The sequence below is a fragment of the Cryptomeria japonica genome, chromosome 3 (assembly GCF_030272615.1).
Source record: "Cryptomeria japonica chromosome 3, Sugi_1.0, whole genome shotgun sequence".
NCBI lineage: Eukaryota > Viridiplantae > Streptophyta > Pinopsida > Cupressales > Cupressaceae > Cryptomeria > Cryptomeria japonica.
Window position 1 is genome coordinate 876,893,579 of NC_081407.1, and position 20,336 is coordinate 876,913,914.

The 20,336-nt window shown below is 33.2% G+C and overlaps 1 protein-coding gene across 1 annotated transcript in view; it reads right to left on the reverse strand.

The window, feature by feature from the left end:
- LOC131874414 (probable WRKY transcription factor 51) overlaps positions 1-14,960 on the reverse strand; it is a 72,605-nt gene extending 57,645 nt beyond the window's left edge. The window contains exons 1-4 of the mRNA XM_059217782.1: positions 14,900-14,960; positions 14,734-14,811; positions 14,312-14,648; positions 14,053-14,196 (exon numbers count right to left, since the gene is read on the reverse strand). Of these exons, the coding sequence (XP_059073765.1) occupies positions 14,053-14,196; positions 14,312-14,648; positions 14,734-14,811; positions 14,900-14,960 (620 nt within the window). The remainder of the gene's footprint in view (positions 1-14,052; positions 14,197-14,311; positions 14,649-14,733; positions 14,812-14,899) is intronic.
- Between the last annotated feature and the right edge of the window lie 5,376 nt (positions 14,961-20,336).

Below are 20,336 nucleotides of genomic sequence, written 5' to 3' on the forward strand. Positions count from 1 at the left end.
CTCTTTGCAAAACATTATCAGTAATGAAGACTACAGGGTCTCTCGCTTACATGAACTTGAACTATTGGATGAATGAAGATAAACTGTTTTTAATCATCTCAAGGCTTATCAACAACGAATGAGTCGCAGTTACAATCATAAAGTCAAGCCTCACACATTTGAGGTAGGTGACTTAGTTCTCAGAGAAAATCCTAAAAATCAGCAGGACAGAGAGAAGAAGGGCAAGTTTGAACCAAATTGGCTTGGTCCTTACATCATCACAGCAGCCTATGGATCTGGTGCATATCAACTCTCAACCACAGAGGGTGAACCTTTTGAGGACCCTATCAACAGTATGCACCTTCATAGGTTATACACATAGCTCTTCAGCATATCCTAATTAAAAATAAAACTAAAAAATAAAAAATAAATAAAAAATACAAAAAAAATTCATAAACATAAAAAAATCGTTACTTGGTGAAAACCTGGCAAACAAGTGCCTTGTGACAAAAAAATTGAAAAATAGAAAAATATTTCGTCCAATGGTGAAAACCACTTTGGTGGCGCCCTAGGCAAGTACCATGGTGAAAACCGGGTCACCAACGCCATGTGTAGAGACATTGCTCCTCCCTCTAGGATTCGATTTCATCCTTCACTTTGCACATACTCACAGCCTATCCATCCATAATAAACTTACCCATTCCCATCATGGCTTGTTATTGATCTACCTAAGATTGATTAGCCATCCATAATAATCATTCCTTTTCACCCCTTTTCATCCATAATAGATCAGCTCCTATCTGTGGCTAAGGAAAATCCTACGTCTAGTAATGGGTGTGGAATTGAGAGCATCACATGTTCCGAGGAGTACAGTTTCTTCTAGTTTTCTTCAGTTTATCTGTGCACAATCTGCAATAAAGTAGCATTTGCATCACAAATCCACAATAAAATTCCATCTTCTTCGCAATAAAGTATCAGTTGCATGGATTCAGTCAGTTTCAGATGAGACACGATAGCAACAATGAGCTTCAACAAATCAAATCTTTCAACAGACTAAGACAACATTATGGTTCAGTGCTATCTATCGTTTTTGTGAAAGTAAACATTGTGACCACAATCAAATAAGACTTATACAAGTGACAAGAGACACTAAGCTTGAGGACTATAGTGGATGTTGGTGTCGAGTCTTGGTTTTATTTTGATTTTATCTTTTGGTGACATGTCTTTTAGCTTTTTTGGGATGTCTCTGACTAAAGATTCTATCTCTAGGATGTCTTTGACTAGAAAGGCGAGGATGGGGTATCGTCACCTATTTTTCTTTGTTGTCTGTGGATTGTCTCTTGGTAATGCTATGACTTGTCCAAGGATATGAGGACAATGTGAGTCTAGTATGAACTAGGGCATTCTTTGTTTGCAACTGTCTTATCTACATGCAAACGGATACAATGACTTTCTGGGTCGAACATATGCCTCGATTGTCATAACCTACTTGCCATAATAAAGCTCAATGATGATAACGCACAAGAATCTCTTTCACTTCCATATCTTCTATCTTCCATCCCCCTTTCTTGATTAACTTCCATCGTCCTTGTTGAGTCCATATAGTCTGCTATCACATGACTGAGTATAATGACACACCCAAAACATTTGTATCTCATGTAGTTGCACCTGCATTATCACATATATAAGCATTTCATACATACATATAAATATCACAATTGCATCATATCCTGCACACAACACATGTTAGCACATTTTACATTCTCATCATGTCAATAATCATTTGCAATATCATATTCATCTAAGGATTTCATACATTTACATTCACATATGCATAACATATAAACCCAGAAAAAGAACAAAAATATTACATTGCATCATATACATATTTATATCACATAGAAACATACATCATGAAACATTTCATCACATAGGTACACATGCATATAGCTACCGCAAGGATGAATCTCATATATATATATAATCATAAGTGTCATGATACAATGATGTCAAAATCATATGACTACAATCACCTGAAGGTGTCATCATACAAAATGGTACAAAACTGATACTTAAGGTTTTGAGTTTTTTTGGATGAGAAAATATCTTAGATCTAAGAAATTTTCTAATTTTGAAAGTGTATTTTAAGATTTCATTCTAACATCTATTCTCTAAATTTTATAACAATTAGAATATAAGTAAATGATTAATTGCATAATTTGTATTTCCAGCAAAATTATTTTAAAGACTAAAACTAAATTGATTGATTGGATATTTTTATTGGATATCAACATCTAAGCCATGAATTAATAATATCATAGCATTGGGCCCTCAATTTGGTACCAAACCAGGGTGTTTGGTAGTAATATGGTTCCTATTGGTAGCAACATAGATCTCATGTGAAGCATATACCTGCGAGAGGTGGAAGACTGACCATGTTAGTGTAGGTTTTTTTATTTTCCTTATGTTAGGGGGTATTTATTTTTCCTACACATATATTATTAAGCTTGCTTAGGTTATTAGGTGTGGTTAATGTGAGGACACGTGGTGGAATACATTAGCTACATGTGTAACTCTCCACCTCACATGGGTAGTTGAGTTACACACCATCTTTTGGCTTGTTGTGCCACCTCTCATAACCACTATTTTGTCATTTCCTAAGTGGGTTATGGGGTAGTTGGGTTTCTCACCCTCTTTTGGCCTTATGTGCCACCTCTTATAACTCCTTTTTTGTTTTCATGTAAGGAGGTTATGCCACATGTTTTGACATTTACCAAGTAGGTAAAAACCTCCCACCTTTTATGGGGTAGTAGGTAAAACCTCCCACTTTTTATGGAGGTGGGAGTTAATGCACCTCTTGGTTGTATATGCTATTATTTTTCTATATAATAAGCAATATACTCTCACCTTCACTAGTCAAGTGATAGCTCGGTGAGAGTCTTCTCTAAATTCTCTTCTTTATCTCTATTTTTCTCTCATATCAGATTTATCTTCATTCAGCTATTTTGATCTTCAATCATTCGTTGCTTGGAGTTGCATGTGATCTATGACCGACATCAGATCCTGGCTCGATTCTTGCTTCTCACAAAATTTAACATGGTATCAAAGCCATGTTGTCTGGTATAGCTCATTGGTTTTCTAATTTATTTGACAGATTTGAGATTGTTAGATGGCTAATATTTTTCATAAAAACCAAGTATGCTCTTCTCCTGCATTTTCATGTGATCTGGAGAATCAGAATAGTTTAAAGGAAAATAAGCTTCTAGTTAAATCTGGTTTTATATATGTGTTCTTTGAGATCTGGGTGATTGCAGCATTTTTGGTAATATTGGAGGTTTCTTTAGCATTTCCAGAGTGTCCAGAAGGCTTGTGAAAATCATAAGTGACTTTTATTTCACCAAATTCAGAGTTTGGAGAACACAGTAAAAAAAAAATTAGAGTGAAATATTTTACTAGAGCTATTTTCATTTCGGCCCTAGTGTTCTAACCTCCGTTCATTTTCAGAAAAAAATATTTCTGGGTTTTGTTCCTAGCATCGAAAAACTTCTGGGTTTTGGAGGTTTTTTCTAGAAAATTAATAATTTGTGTAGAAATTGAGTTTCAACAAGGCTTAAGCCGTTTTTCTATCAGGAAAATTCAGCAACCTTTCTTAAAAGTTGCATAACTTTTGCCTCGGGTGTCAGTTTTTTGCAAATGAGTACTTGACGGAAAGATGGAAATGAGCACTCTTCATAATTGTAGGTCTTATTGAAATATTCTACCCTTATTTATTAGATATTGTAGGTTGAATCATTTGCATATTTTTTTTTCCCTTCTATAGATCATATCTTTCTTCTCACAACTCTATTTTACAAAAATGAATAGTTGTTGGAAAGGTATTAAGATACATTGAGCAGCTATAAGGCTAATTTTTTCAGATTTTGTGTTAAATTTATATGTATTTAAACTTTCTATTTTGGCCATTAAAGCCTTAGAAAGCATTGTAATCTGATAAAAGCCTTGTAAATGCACTAATTATAAAGTGTCAACCTTGTAATATTTGGGGGGGGGGTGATTTCAAAGACTAGTGGAAAGGGGGGGTGTCTCTTGTGTCTTCTTTCTTGCACTCTTCTTGACTCTTTGCAATCTTCTTTTCTGCTATCATGGATGCATCTATAGTTCCACTTTTAACACCATATAATTACTTTGAATGGAAATCTAAGATGATAATATATCTGAAAATACATGGATATCATCGTGTTACTATGGGACTTGAAACTGAACCTCAAGATGCTGCAGAAAAGATTAAATGGTTTAATAAATGTGATGAAGCTTTTGGTACATTGTGCATGTCAGTCTCTCCTGACCTTCTTTTTCACATTGAATCTACTACTACACCAAATGCAGTATGGACTACTTTGGGAAACCTCTTTGGTAAGCAGGATGAACTAAGAGGTCATCAATTGGAGAATGAACTCATAGGGTTAAATCCAACCAATTTTGATACTATACAAGACTGCTTCACTAAACTTAAGTCTATAAGATTGCAGTTGGAACAGTGTGGAACTAAGAAAGATGATAAGCAACTGATCTTGAGTATTCTTTCTAAGCTTGGTCCTAACTATTCAGTGTTTGTTTCTACATTCTATGCTATCAAATGTGCCTTAGGTACCACATTCAAAATGCCTTCTTTAGATGATTTTGCTGCAGAACTCACTAGGGAGTAGGACAAATTGGTTCAAATGGGTACAATAAAGCCCTCTAAGTCACATGCCTTAGTTGTAAATCAAGGCACAAAAGAACAGAAAGGGTCTAGTAAGCAAGATAAGAAACAAAAGAACCAAGGAGAGAAGAAGAAAGATCAGAAATCTGCTACTTCAAAAGCAGACAATGAGACCTCTTCATCAAAAGGTGAACAACCTAAGAAGGAGAAGGTCAAGTGTTCTTATTGTAAGAGGCCTGGTCATGATGAACATAAGTGTTTAAAGAAACAAATTGATCACCTTTCAAATCTTCTTGAAAAGAATAATATCAAGGTTCCTGATTCAGTCAAACAGAGTTCATCAGAAGGATCTTGTAAGGACATAGATAAGAGTAAGGGGAAAGGAAAGGGTAAGGCCCTAGTTGCTATTGCTTCACAACCAAATTCTTGGATAATTGACTCAGGTGCTTCACACCACATGGCTTCTTCAGAAGATGATTTCACATCTTTAGAGCCATGTTCTATGCCTTCCATCCTAATGGGTGATGACACTCCTGTTGAAGTGCATGGGAGAGGGTCTGTTGATGTGGGTGAAGGAACATTTCAAGATGTCCTTTGTGTTCCATCTTTATCAACTAATCTCCTATCTGTTTATCAAATCACTCACACTGGTTCTGGCAAGCGAGTTAAGTTCACACCAGATGCAGTGGTAATCAACGAAATGCATAATGGGTCTATTGTTGCTGAGGGAAAAGCAGATCATCATTCTAGATTATATTAGTTTTCTCACTTTGTTCCTAACTCTCCTTCGACTGTTTTACTCACTCATGCAGATGAGGTGAGTTGTTTGTGGCATCAACGGTTTGGCCACTTGAACTACCGTTACTTGCAACAACTCAGTCAACAAGAAATGGTTTCAGGGTTCCCTTCTATTCGATTTTCTGATGGAGTTTGCCAGGGGTGTATTCTTGGTAAGCATCTAGAGGAGAAGTATGATAAAGGTAAAGCTTGGAGAGCTACACAACTATTGGAGTTGGTACATAGTGACTTGGCAGGACCATTTCCACAACCATCTTTCAGCAAGGCTAGATATGTCTTGACATTTATTGATGACTTTTCCAGATATACATGGGTTCACTTTCTCAAACAAAAGTCTGAAGTCTTTGAAAATTTTCTAGATTTCAAAGCTTTTGCAGAGAAACAATCTGGGAAGTTCATCAAGATTCTGCGTACAGATAATGGGGGTGAATATGTTAATAATTAGTTTGAACAGTTTTGTGCTTCAGAAGGTATCAACATGCAGCACACAGTTCCATATAGTCCTCAACAAAATGGTGTAGCAGAACGAAATAATAGGTCCTTGAAGGAGATGGCTAATTGTATGATTCACTCCAAGTCTTTGGCACCTCAGTATTGGGCAGAGGCCATCAACTTTACGTGTTACATCCAGAACTGAGTTCCTCATAAAGTTGTGAAGGGGGTAACTCCCTTTCAAGCTTGGACTCGTCGAAAACCCACAATTAAACACTTTAGAGTGTTTGCTTCTCTTGCATGGGCCCACATTCCAGTTGAAAAATGTAAGGCTATGGATCTACAGAGTAAGCCTTGCATATTTGTTGGATATCCAGATGATGTCAAAAGGGTATAGGCTTCTCCATCCCACTACTCATGAGTTGTTCATTGAGAGGAGTGTTTGTTTTGAGGAGAGTTATTCTAGTTCTTCTCATACCACTTCTCCATCCAATATCACATTGAAGAAATTGCATTATGATGACAGTTCTTCAGAGGATCTTAATCCTCCTAATCTTGATGAGGAGTCTTCTTCCTCTACTTCAGATGGTGACAGTGATGATGAGGATTCACATTCCTCTCATAGTCATCATTCAGAGGTTGATGATTCTCCCCCAGACTCTCCAGCCTCAGTGCCTCTTTGGGCTCGACAAACATTTGAGTCAGCAGGAGATTGGCTTGGTGATCCATTAGATACTAGAAGAACAAGGTCACAATTTCAGCAAGCTCCACATCTCTTCATTGCTTCAGCTTCTGATCCATAGTCCTTTTGAGAAGCTTCAGGTGTTCCTGAGTGGGATGCTACAATGCAAGAAGAGTTCAATTCCTTGGAAAGGAATCACACATGGGATTTAGTTCCTCTTCCTAAGGGAAGGAAACTTATTCGATGCAAGTGGATCTATCAAACAAAATTTGCAACAGATGGGTTGGTTGATAAGTATAAGGCTCGCTTGGTAGCAAAAGGTTTTTCCCAAGTTCCAGGGGTTGATTACTCTGAGACTTTTGCTCCAGTTGCTAAGATGAATTCCATCCGACTTGTTCTTGCTATAGCTGCAGCCCATCATTGGGAAGTTCATCAGATGGATGTGAAGAGTGCATTTCTTCATGGTGACCTTCAGGAGGAAATCTACATGGAGAAACCACAGGGGTTTGTTCAGGATCCTTCACTTGTGTGTTGACTTCAAAAGTCTCTCTATGGCCTCAAACAGGCTCCTCGAGCTTGGTATGCCAAGATGGACTCATTCCTTTTGACAGTTGGTTTCACTCGGTGCCATTCTGATCCGAACGTATACATTCTGCAATAGGATGAAACTCTCACATTTCTGGTTCTCTATGTTGATGACTTGTTACTCACAGGGAGTCACTCATCCACCATCAAAGCAGTGAAAATTGCTCTACATGATAGATTTTTCATTTCAGACTTGGGTCTTCTACATTACTTCTTGGGAATTGAGATCACTCAATCATCTTGAGGAATCTTCCTTGGACAACCCAAGTATGCACTTGATATGCTCTCCAGATTTCACACGGCTGATTGTAAGCCTGCACCTACTCCATTTTTGTCAGGGGTCAAACTTGAGGCTAAGTGCTCTTCACCCTTGGTTGATGGCACTTTATATCGATAGCTTGTTGGAAGCCTCATTTATTTGACTCATACGAGACCCGACATTTCTTATGTTGTGGGCATGGTCTCTAGATTCATGCAGGAGCCACATGAGTTGCATTGGAAAGCAGCTAAGCGGATCCTCCACTACATTCAGGGTACTCACAATTATGGAATTCAGTATGTAGCAGGTGTGGATATTGACTTGGTAGGATATACGGATTCAAATTGGGCAGGTGATTCTTAGGATCGCAAGTCTACTTCTGGGTATTGCTTCTCACTTGCTTTTGGTCCAGTTTGTTGGTAGAGCAAGAAGCAGTCTGCAATTGCTCTTTCATTGACAGAGGTCGAGTATCGAGGGGCAGTCAATGCCACCACTGATGCTATTTGGCTTCAAAATATTCTTACTCAGTTTGGTATTCTAGTTAGAAAGCCTACCATCATCTTTTGTGATAATCAGAGTGCTATACAGATCTCAAGAAATCTAGTTCATCATCAGAGGATGAAACACATTGAGTACATATGCACTATATTCAGGAGCTCATTCAGGAAGGCATCATTGATCTTAAGTATTGTTCTACATCGGAGCAAACTGCGAACATCTTCACCAAACCTTTCACCGAAAGCAAGTTCCTTCATTTGCGATCTTTGCTTGGGATGCAAAAGGTGTCTACTTCAGGAGGGGCTTCTTAGTCCTTCATTCTTTCTCTCTCTATTTAGGGGGGTCTATTCCTCTTATGGGGGGGCTTCTTCTTTTAGGGGGGATATTTATGTACATGGGTACCTAACGTGGTCTCATTTGCCGGGAACCATCTTTTCACCCACCTAAGCTACGCTTAAGGGGGGGTGTTAGTGTAGGTTTTTTTATTTTCCTTATGTTAGGGAGTATTTATTTTTCCTACACATATATTATTAAGCTTGCTTAGGTTATTAGGTGTGGTTAATATGAGGACACGTGGCGGAATACATTAGCTACATGTGTAACTCTCCACCTCACATGGGTAGTTGAGTTACACACCCTCTTTTGGCTTGTTGTGCCACCTCTCATAACCACTATTTTGTCATTTCCTAAGTGGGTTATGGGGTAGTTGGGTTTCTCACCCTCTTTTGGCCTTATGTGCCACCTCTTATAACTCCTTTTTTGTTTTCATGTAAGGAGGTTATGCCACATGTTTTGACATTTACCAAGTAGGTAAAAACCTCCCACCTTTTATGGGGTAGTAGGTAAAACCTCCCAATTTTTATGGAGGTGGGAGTTAATGTACCTCCTGGTTGTATATGCTATTATTTTTCTATATAATAAGCAATATACTCTCACCTTCACTAGTCAAGTGATAGCTCGGTGAGAGTCTTCTCTAAATTCTCTTCTTTATCTCTATTTTTCTCTCATATCAGATTTATCTTCATTTAGCTATTTTGATCTTCAATCATTCGTTGCTTGGAGTTGCATGTGATCTATGACCGACATCAGATCCTGGCTCGATTCTTGCTTCTCACAGAATTTAACAGACCATACTCCATGACTAGAATTTTATGAGTTTTCAACTATGAATTATGACAAAGAAATAGTTATGATGTGTTATACAGGGTCACCATTACTTTTCTCAGAGGGTTTAGCATTATTGTTTTGCTGACTTTTGCCATGTAGGTCTATTGTTAGGAAAGGCATGACTGGCATTGGAAAAGGATAGATTTTGTGAGAAAATTGTCATTGCTTCCATCTACTAGCCGTGTCGTAATTTTCCTTAAAAATCATGTTGTTCTTTCTAGTTATTTAGAGGACAAAATAAAACACTCAAGTTGTTAGTAGTTTTTTTATCGACAACATTCTACTTGTTACTCTGAATTAAAGGAGATTAATCGCTGGTTAATGCAAGTAGTGGTCGATGTTGGAAATTTTGTTGCAGATAGAAACAATCACCATTCTATAGAAAGCCATTGCAATGGAGTTCTTTGAATAAGGTGCGCCATATATATTTGTGGAAGAAATAAGCAACTAGCATAAGACAATAAGATGTCATGGAGATTCAGTAAGGATGAATCAGGTGTTTGATCCTGACTATTTTTTTTAGAATAGGAAAAAGTCTGGATTCAAATTCATTCAAATTTATTGGTATGTGATATATTATTATTTTATTTTCTGAATTATTGGGTGAAAGATCTAGCACTACGCAACATTATAGTTTGTGAAAAAAAAGAAAGGCATTGTTTTCTTGATCTTGTCAAGACTATGTGAGAAGTACTTTAAATGTCGTAATCGTAGGATTTAGCTAATATTCAAATCATTTACTAATTTATCTTTTAAATGAAATTGTACAATAAATTGTCTAATGTTCAAAAAAAGGAAATAACACATGCATATGAGAGAGGTTTGTTCATGTAGTTAGAAAGGAAATAAAGGTATGCTTAAAAGGCGTGAATCTTTCTAGAAATTGAAAAGACAACCACAAAAGGAGCATGTTTTTCTTTGGTTCATGCTCATTAGGCTAAAGGATTATAAGGAGTTTATCATATGTATGATAAGAAAAAATATATATATTTCTAAACTTTTGTGCTTGTGAAGCCATTCATTCTATATTTGACACAATCTGAACAAAGATTCAAATGGATCTCCAAACAATTATTCTTTGACTTTTTGAGTTATCTTTGTTACACCCAATGAGGCCTCCAAAGACTCATCAATGACATCAAATCAATAAGCTATAGGAGGTCATATCTAGAGGCTGGTGGTACTAAAGGCTAGAAGATTTTCATCATCTCTAGTCAATTTCTTACTTTGAGATGGTGCTTTGCATGAGAAGCGTTTTTCTCTTTCTTTGCTTTCTTTCTTTTTTTCTATGTTGTCAAATCTTAACTATACATATGTTGTACTATTTAATTTTTGGAGAAGGTAAGGGAATTGGTGTTGAACTCAATGTGGATTTTTGTCCAATAAGTTCATAAGAGTATGACTGAGAATTATATTCTTCTCAGGGTCATGGGACAACTTGATGGAGCTCTATAAATGTAGTCCAATAATTTAAGAAATTAATATTCAAGAGTTTGAAGAAAAGGGAACTAAATAATTCATCGTAGAGCTACAAGCTTTTGAGATTCATGAGGTAGGTTGATGGAGCTCCACCATATTCATTATTTGTTGCTTTAGAGAAATACCTTCCAAAAAAAAAAAAATGTATCTAACAATTTTTCCTATGTAAGCATTAAGAGGGCTTCCTTGAAAAGGTGAAATTTTAGGAGCACAATAACAAGTGGGTAGATATTAGTATAATCTAATTTGTTATTGCATTACTTACTTGTTTAGTTGCTACCACGATGGTGATGCATAAATATATGCTCTTCATAATTATAACGCTCATATTTTAAGATTTTTTTTTGTTCTTCAATGATGAATTAATAATATCAAAGTATTTAACCGTCAAGAACAAGAGACATAAAAATAATGAGAACAAAAAGTAGAATGAGAATACGAAAAAGAGTAAAAGAAAGAATAATAATAAGAACAAGAAACTATAGAAAAAGAGGAAGTAGAAGCCTAAAAAGGAGATGAAGAAGAAGAAAAATAAAAATGTTATCACTGAGGAAAAATCCTTTGTAAAGAGGGAAAATGGTATGTCCTTATTCCTATAGTTTGTATTGTGTTATGTATAGTCAACTTGCGACCATCTTATCATGTTATTATGTTGTTCTATATTTATTTTCTTATCCTAGAGCCTAAATGTTGCTATCTAACAATTCTTTTTTGTTATATCTAGTATTAATATGGTACATATTAGTTATTATCATCATGTTGAGCAATGTATTCTTCTTAAATATTATTGGAGGCATCCCTATCAAAGTGGATTAAGATGTTCTATCCTCAAAAGTGGCTTATTATTATTATTATTTATTTGTAAAATATTTTATATTATCTTACCCTATTGTGCAATTTATCTAATAATACTAAGGTTATGTGAATATGCATAACAATAAATAGAACCTTATTGATTTCTAGGTGTTTGAGTAAAAGAACTCTTTGCTTCACTAGATCCTCTATAAGGGATATAACTTAGCTAGGAATGATGGCTCTTTTAGGATTACTTAGAAAATAGTAGAATAGGGTTCATAAAATTGAAAATAAATGATCTAGTTGTAAGAGAAATACACATAGATATTGGGAAAAATATTTAGTGTCAATAATTTTATTTCAAATTTCTAATCATTCAAATGTTGAGAGGATGATTTGAGAAAAAACGGTGGAAATTTTTAATAGGAAATGGACCTAGAATGAGCTTTCATACAACTTTGTAATGATCTTATAAGAGAAATGAAGATTATTTACACACACACACACCAAAAAAAAAAAGATAACAATATAAGGTTTAATATTATCTTCAAGTTGTCACCTTGATGGAGCATCTTCCCAACAGAGTATACACTCTGATTACAAGTATCCAAGATGTCTTCTACTTTGATAGCTATAAAAATATAAACTCTAATTAGTGACTTATTTTTTCCATTGATGTAGATAGATTATTTATTCTATGTAATGATGGGACACATTAGAAAGCATATGCATGCAAATCATTGTTTAACATTACATATAGGTGAGTAAAAACAATATGCACCAAAACTAATGCTCGCTAATAATAATTTCACCTATTAAAATGGATTTCATTAAATACATAGTTTGAACTACTTGCACACAATATGACATGAACCTCAACCTAATCTACTCATCTTGACTCAAACGGTCCAAAAGAACTTTCACTACATTCATTCATGCATGAAATATTTGATCTCACTATTAGATTTCTTCCTTATATAGAACTACACCCATGATTGGATCTCATAAATTCAATCATATCTCCCTTTTATTCTAGGATTACCCTTTTATCATATAGAACCGCTATTTGTAACTATGCATGTGAAACTATCAATCACAATGCATGTTACACTATTAGAGTTGAGTGTTTAATCTTGTGTATTGAATGATAAATCTTAAGACATCAATAATCATCAAAATATAATAAAAACATCATCTATTAATCATGAAATGAATCCTAATTTTAAGTACATATATTAGCATTCATAATAAACAATAGGTATTTAAAATTCTAAATGATTTACATCAATGTGTTTTTTCTACAATCTATCTTATAGAATCATTAGAAAGAAAAAATAAGTCATATATTTTATAATAATAGATTTCACAAACATTTTGTATCATACTAACTCCAAAACAAATATCATTCACAAATTAAACAACATCACAACATCCTCAAACTAAATTGCATGAAATTATTTTAACCACATTTAGAGAATAACTTAAGCTATAAACCACCCAGCCTAACATAATAAGAGTCGTTCATTATCCTTTTAATGGAAGCCAATGTTTCCTTGAAATCGTACATGGTACCAAATCTAATAATTCATGGAAATGATGTATGCCACTTTACAATTCGTTCTCTTAAACAAGAAACTGCCCATTGTTTTCGTTTTTTCTTTCCTTGCTTTCTTTTATCTCCCATGACATGTTAGATACCTTGAACACTTTAATCTGTGGGAGAAGAGTGTGCAGACTTTGTAACATAATCTCCTGTTTTGTTCCACTGAAATTATGTTTGTTTATATAGTTCTTACTATATATAAAAACTAGTTTCTAAGGAATGGAAGGCTAACTAGAATACCTTGGCATTACCAGCGGTTCTTGATTCTCTTCAACTCCATTATCGACCAATTCTTGCTGCACCCTCCGCTGGTCTTGCGGAGACCAATTGTTAATAATTTACCTCAATTTAATGATTCATGGGCTTGGTTTCGTACAAGCCAATTGTCTTCATTAGCTCAACTGAAATTTGTAGGAACTCTTCAAAGCTCTCAATTTGGAAATAGATTTAACATTGATATTCTACTACTACAAAATAAATTTTAAAAATCATATCATAGACCAAAAAAATTGAGGCAATTGCATTAAAGATCGGTTCCATATTTATTTTAGGGAAATAGTAATCAAGTTTCAAAGAGAAGCGAGTAAGAACTAAACATGTGAAAGAGAAGCGACTTACATGAGACTCTAAAGACAAATTATTCTAAGATAGAAATACTTAATTAATATAAGCATCTATAGTGGAATCAGACTCCCACAAATAATTTATGCTTTTGATACATGGAACTTTTTCTAACTGGTATTGATAAACATGAAATCAGTTGGGCTGTCTGAGGAGTAAGAGAGTGGAGGAGGACAAGTCTCCAAACAGGAAGCGTGCTCTGCTACAAATATTGGAGGATTTGTTATGTAATACACAGCTGTGGAGCTCTCATGGTTGTGTTTTCCCTCGTATGTAGTGATCACTATTCCTTTGTCCTGGGCATCCCGTTGCACTCTCTTTTTAACATCACAGTTGCTGTAAGAGCATCTGTAATAATTCCTGCACACAATCAAAGAACGCCTTAAGAAAATGGCAGTCTTTTGAAAAATTTCAAACCCTAAAATAACAGTTTTTTAGAGTTTATAACGGACCTGGGATTAGGGTTTCCCTTTATGAATTTCTTTCCATACTTTCGCCACTTGAAACCGTCCTCCATAATGTCTGATTCAGATCTGGTCTTAAAGGCATGCCTCTGAGGTTTTTCTGGCTTCCTCTTCTGGACATTATAACCGCTTCTGTTTCACAGAAATAAATGGACAAGAATAAAGGACAAATAAAAGCCGACAAAATAATTTCTGTTTCGGAAAGCTACTAAGGTAAGAAGGTAATTTGGATGCCTTGATCGCTTACGGAATTATTTTCGGCAGCTCAGAAGGGAGTCCCGTAAAGTTTTCCATTTTGAGCAGCGCAGCCTGTGGCGAAGACGCTGAAGAAGAGGCTCTTCCTTCAACTTCAAAAGAGGCTTTGGATTTTGCAATAAATGGCTGAAGTTCATCAAAAGAGTCTGCTGATTCGTCATTTGGAAAGACAAATTCGGAGAAGGGTTTGAAGGATTTGTTCTGGTGCGAATTCACGGCATCTGAATTCTCCTCCAAATATCTGGCTTTGTGGAGCATAGCTGCCTGTGGCGACTGAAATCCCTGGGAAAAGGGGATCCTGAACAACCCTTCGTCCATTGTCTTGTGCCCTGCACAATCTTACAGATAGCAAATTAATATAGCATAAAGAATTGAGGTGAGAAACTATACCTAGGTTAAAGACCGAGACTAGACCTGGTGAATCGTGAAGCCCAGAAGTTGAGTATTTCACATTTCCTTGCAGCTGCAAAGGTCTTGGTCGTTTCGGAAGGGCTGTCTTTTTCGGCCACCAATTACGGTGTACAAAAATTAACAGCCATCTGATCTGCGTTTCCCGTCAGTGGTTAACATACGAGGTCACCTGCGACAAATATCTTCAATTTTGTAAAACTCGAAATACACCGTTTCTTGTTTAAGTACATCTTTATTAATTATCCATTATTAACAACTCTCAGTACATCCATTCATAAATGTTACATTTTCTCAAATGCGATTTTTTCCCTTAGATGAATCATTGCTTTTGTAGAATCAACAAATATTTCATTAGACAGATATTCTAAGTGATACACTAATCATGAATAATTATAAAAATCTTCCAAACTGTAATGTTGTCGTAGAAAATGACCTTGGAAAGAGCTTTCATACAACTTGTAGAGAAATTAATATGTCACATAAATAGCAGATACATAGGAAAGAGAGTATTGCAGATCACATCGATGTCGGGCATCATTTCAAAGGAAAGAAAATGCACTGACTGTGGGAGGCGATCGAGTGATCCTTCGCCTCTTCTAACTGGTGTACCTGTTAACACATCATGTTTGTACTCGTAATAAACGGCCTACTGAATAATGGGTTCTCTTAAATGACTAGACCACGTACTACGCTTAACGAAGGTCTCTCGAAACTTCAGCTTTTATGACAGATATTATGTTTCATTAAAGTTTAACGGATTATAGTATTTATTAGGGTTTGAACCTTTGAAATATAGTTTGGTCAAATTTTAAATTTACTTGATTTTAATAGAATGAACTTTTTATTTCTTTGTATTTTTTTAATATTTATCTGGTTTAAATTATAGGAAAGGATCAGTGGTTGAGCGCGTTCCAATTCTTGTGATGGAAGTTGTTGATTTAATACCGCATACTTGTTGATTTAATGTCCAACTTTTGTAAAACATTGCACCAATAGTTGTATGATAAATACCAATAATTGAATGAAATATACCATTTGTTGTGAAAAGTAACCAATCATGTGATGCCACCTATTGGTGTCACTTTTTTTTTTGACTGTTTTGGACACCTTGGCAAAAAGCATGCTGATGTGGCCCTGAAACCTTAGTTATAAGCAAGGGACTTGCTAAGTAAGCTACTGTAAAAAATTTGGAGTGATTTGAAATTTCCATGTAGGATTTTGAGAAGCGCAAAGTTAGGGTACACAACTACTGGGTCCTCTCCCCTAGTAAAATATTATTTAATTGATTCTTAAATCAAATAACACTTTATATTTAACGTTCTTAAAGTGAATTGAATATGGGGTAAGGATAATCTATTGATCATATTACAAAATAAAAAATATTATATAATTTTAGTACATTAAACAATTCAAATACATTTATATAATATTATTATTAAGTTATAGAAAGTATTATCAAAATATAAATATTTATTTAATATGACATAGAAATATATAATTATAATACAAAATTAAAATAATCTTATTATTTCCTATTCAAATTTGTGTCTATTTAGATAGAAATGTCTAATGTAATAATATACTAATATAGAAATTCTACACATAAAATTTAGGAATTTGCAAAGAAAATTGAACTACTTTTAAAAGAAAATCAAGTTGGTTTCAAGGTAGGAGAATATTATTATTTAAAGTAACAATTAAATTGTGCAAAAACATTACAAAACTCAAAATTTTATCTTGAAAAGCTTTAATTTAGAGGGTAAACTAGTTGTGTGTGAAAATGGTGTTGCTATCTACTTTATTAACTCTATAATATAATTATAAAAAGAAACTTCATTTATGTCCTATACTTCTACTAATCTCATTTCTTAAAACCAACAACTAAAGTCCATAATATTTTAGAGTGTGAATTTAATTTTTCTATCTTACCTTTATTAACTTGAGAAAATAGATAAATCAAGTAAGTATTCATTTATGCCCCTCCTATTAATCTTATTCTTACAATCAACAACTCGATTCAATAATATTTTCTTATTCTCTCACAGCTAAAAACAAATTTAAATACAACCATCTACTATCCATTATATATAGACATCTCATGACATCAACATTATTTCGGGCCTTGAAATAGCTTATTCAAGCAGATGAAACTAAAATGATGATGCAATTCAAATTCAAAATTTAATGTCTACTATCAAAGAACACTGGCATGGTTTTGGTATAGTCTATCTTCTATGCAATCATGTTCCTATCTAAATATTTTTTTTAAATATTTATTATTACATTTTCATTCGGGTATTATAATTCACCTTGTTGTTCACATTCTTCATTTTCACAAATCTAAACTTTGGATAACACCTCTACCATAGAGATGTTTTGGTCTTGTAGAAGTTGAGTGAGATAATAGGTGGGATAATAGTTATCCTACTTGGACTCTATAATAATTATTGCACACTTGATCTTTTGATATTTAATTTTAGTTTTTATGTTTCTTTGACATTATTCCTAGTTTTCTCTATCTTCTTTTTAACACCATATCACTCATAGATCTTCCTAAACCCACACAAATATTGTAAATATGGTAGTACCAATTCTTCTCATCAATAGAGAATCAAGGACTCATAAACTTATAAGGGATCATAATTAAAAAGTGATTTCCTCTTCATGAAACTAGGATTTCATGCTTAAAAAACATATCACATGTGACCTTCAAAATTGTGATCGTTCCATAGCTATTGTATCTTAAATTTCATTTCTCATCCTTCTATACTCCCTTTGTCCAGAGAAATTATTTTTTTTCTCCTAATTAAAGGTCATGCTTTTTTTTAATAAAATATTCATGTTATTTGAAATTATTCTTTAATCTTAAGTTGAACTATCTATTAATTTTTTAAAAACTTTGATGCTTTAGTCAATTGATATTATTCCCACCTTTTTATTATATTTATCAAAGTCTACTTCTAGTGGACTAAAAATATAATATCCTAAATATGCATCAAGTAGTGAGTTATTGTAAATAATTATTAATATTTAAAGGCATTGGTCCATCCCATTTCCTAAGAAAATTAATATTGTAGTTCACCAGATCTATTGATGGATGAAAGATTGTACTTTTTAAAAAAAAAATTCTCTCAAGATTTCACATATAGGAAAAAAATTACCAATAAACCTTGCATCTCTATCTATAATTATGGATTTGGGAAGCCCAAAGTCCTACCTCTAAATCATTAGAAAATATTTTAATTAGTTATTTTATTATGGTAGTATTTCTACAAGAAATTGAAATTCACATCTTATAGAATAATTAATATATGACAATTTAGTAATTGACTATATCTTTATTCATAGGAATTTACCACTATAAATTCTTTCTAAATACTTTTTCATGGTCTTCCGAAGATAAAGATATAGAAAAGACTTCTTTCCTCATTTTATATTTAAATTATGTTTAATACATTTTATAAATTATAATAAATTTTTTCCATTTAAGCATATGCATTTATCAATGAGCCAGTAGTTTTCCAATATAGGAATTACCCATCACTTTGGAGGTGTACAACTCCCTTATTATTAAAAGTATGTCCTCTTGAAAGACATTATTTTAATACCTTAAGACATTAAAATAAAATATCCATTTTCAAGAGGAAAGAAATTCTTTATCTTTTACATTAACTTGTCATATAATTTATTATTATATTTTACTTAAGTTCTTATCATTTAGATATTCTTATCTTTAAGATTATAAGTGAGTTACCATATATAGATATTTAAAATATATGAGAAACAAAAAAACATATGATGCAACATTATAATTTCCTTTTCTATCTATTATGATATTATGATGCTTTTTTAGCAAGATATTGCATTTTTTATATATATTTTTAAAACATTTTCAAAGATCACTATTCCAATAGTTATTATCACCATTAAATAATCGACCTAGAAAATTCATCTTTAAGGTCTTTCATGGGATGTGTCTTTTAAAGAACATTCAAATGTAGTTATTCCCATTCTGTAATTTGATAGTATGTATGTAGATGGATTCAAAACTTTACTATGTTTTATATGTGCTTCCCCTTGAAAGAATTCTTATTGAATGAATGGATAAGTTATTCTTGTCACATAGGAATCACCTTGATGATGCCTATAATTAGATGGTACTTTTTTCTTTTTCACTACTAAAGTTAGTCATATAAAGCCCATCCTCAAACATTGAACTTTCTTTGTCTATACATTCTTGATATATGCATGCTCTAGATTCAAGAGTATAATATTTTGGTATAAATCTCTTTATGTCTCTATAGGGCGAATATTTTTGGGTTACCTTCTCATGCCAAAATTTATTAACCAGAATAGTAGGCTTATTAGGTAACCTTATTTTTTTTTAAAAATTACATAAAAAAATTTAAATCATTTAGAAAAATGCGTTTGTGTTTAAATTGATCTTTTAAATATCTAGAGGAGATCTTTCGTTCAACTTTTACCATGAATTGCATGCTATGAAATTTTTCTATTATCATTGAAATGGTCTATGATAAAAATAATATATATTTACCTATAAGCTAAATAGCTAGTGAAAAAATAAAATGGGGCTTTTATTCCAATATTTTATTTCCGTATTGTGAAAATTATGGTATATATGAAAAAATCATAAGGCTATATCTAATAGAGATTACATATGGATTGATAGAGCCATGTTGTGAACTTCAGAAAAATTTTACTAGTCCTTTTCCAATTAGATAATGTTTGACTTTTTGAGTCCAAAAATGACAAATAAAAACTATTGTGGTAGCATGTGATTTCACCTAATTTTAAGTCTATTTTTTATGTACATAGTTTCAAATTGAACAAAAATTAATATTTTAATATCTTATAACAACTTTAGATCATTGTGCAACTTATTATAGTTTGGCCCTCCATCACCCATTTCTATCATCGAAAATTTGTGATATCTAATCCTTTGGATTGACATTTGACAAACTCATTGCGAGTTTGTGTCAATGACATAGGAGGGTACTCTCTTAAAAGTTGGAAAATAGATTGATGTTATACTTCTAGTTTAGTATCCCATTTATAGAAAACTTTAAAAATAAATTATTGTTAATTTGTATTACAATTTTCTATTGTATACTATATCATTTCACTATATAATAGTAATTATTTATGTTGAAATGCATATTTCTCATGTGTTAACAATGATTATATATTATTGTTGTACAAATTTACAAAAAAAATAAAATTGATTACATATTTATCATGTATTCATATGAATATAAAATATTATAATTAATTAAATTTATAGTTGTGTGTAATTTTTCAAATTTTAAATATATTTTTATGTACTTATTGATAAAGTCCTATTAGGTTACTTCCACATGAATTCTTGTTGATGGTTCAAACAATAATTGGATGTACAAAATGAGTCATTCATCTTAGCTCTTGGCCTAGCAAGTTTACCCTTACTTATTTCTATACAAAGAAACACACATATCTTATTTATTTATATTAATGATCGATAAAGATATAATTCTATGTTAAAATCTCCATTATTTAACAATATGCTTGATATAAAATTATAATCTTGAAAAAAGACAATATGACTTTGA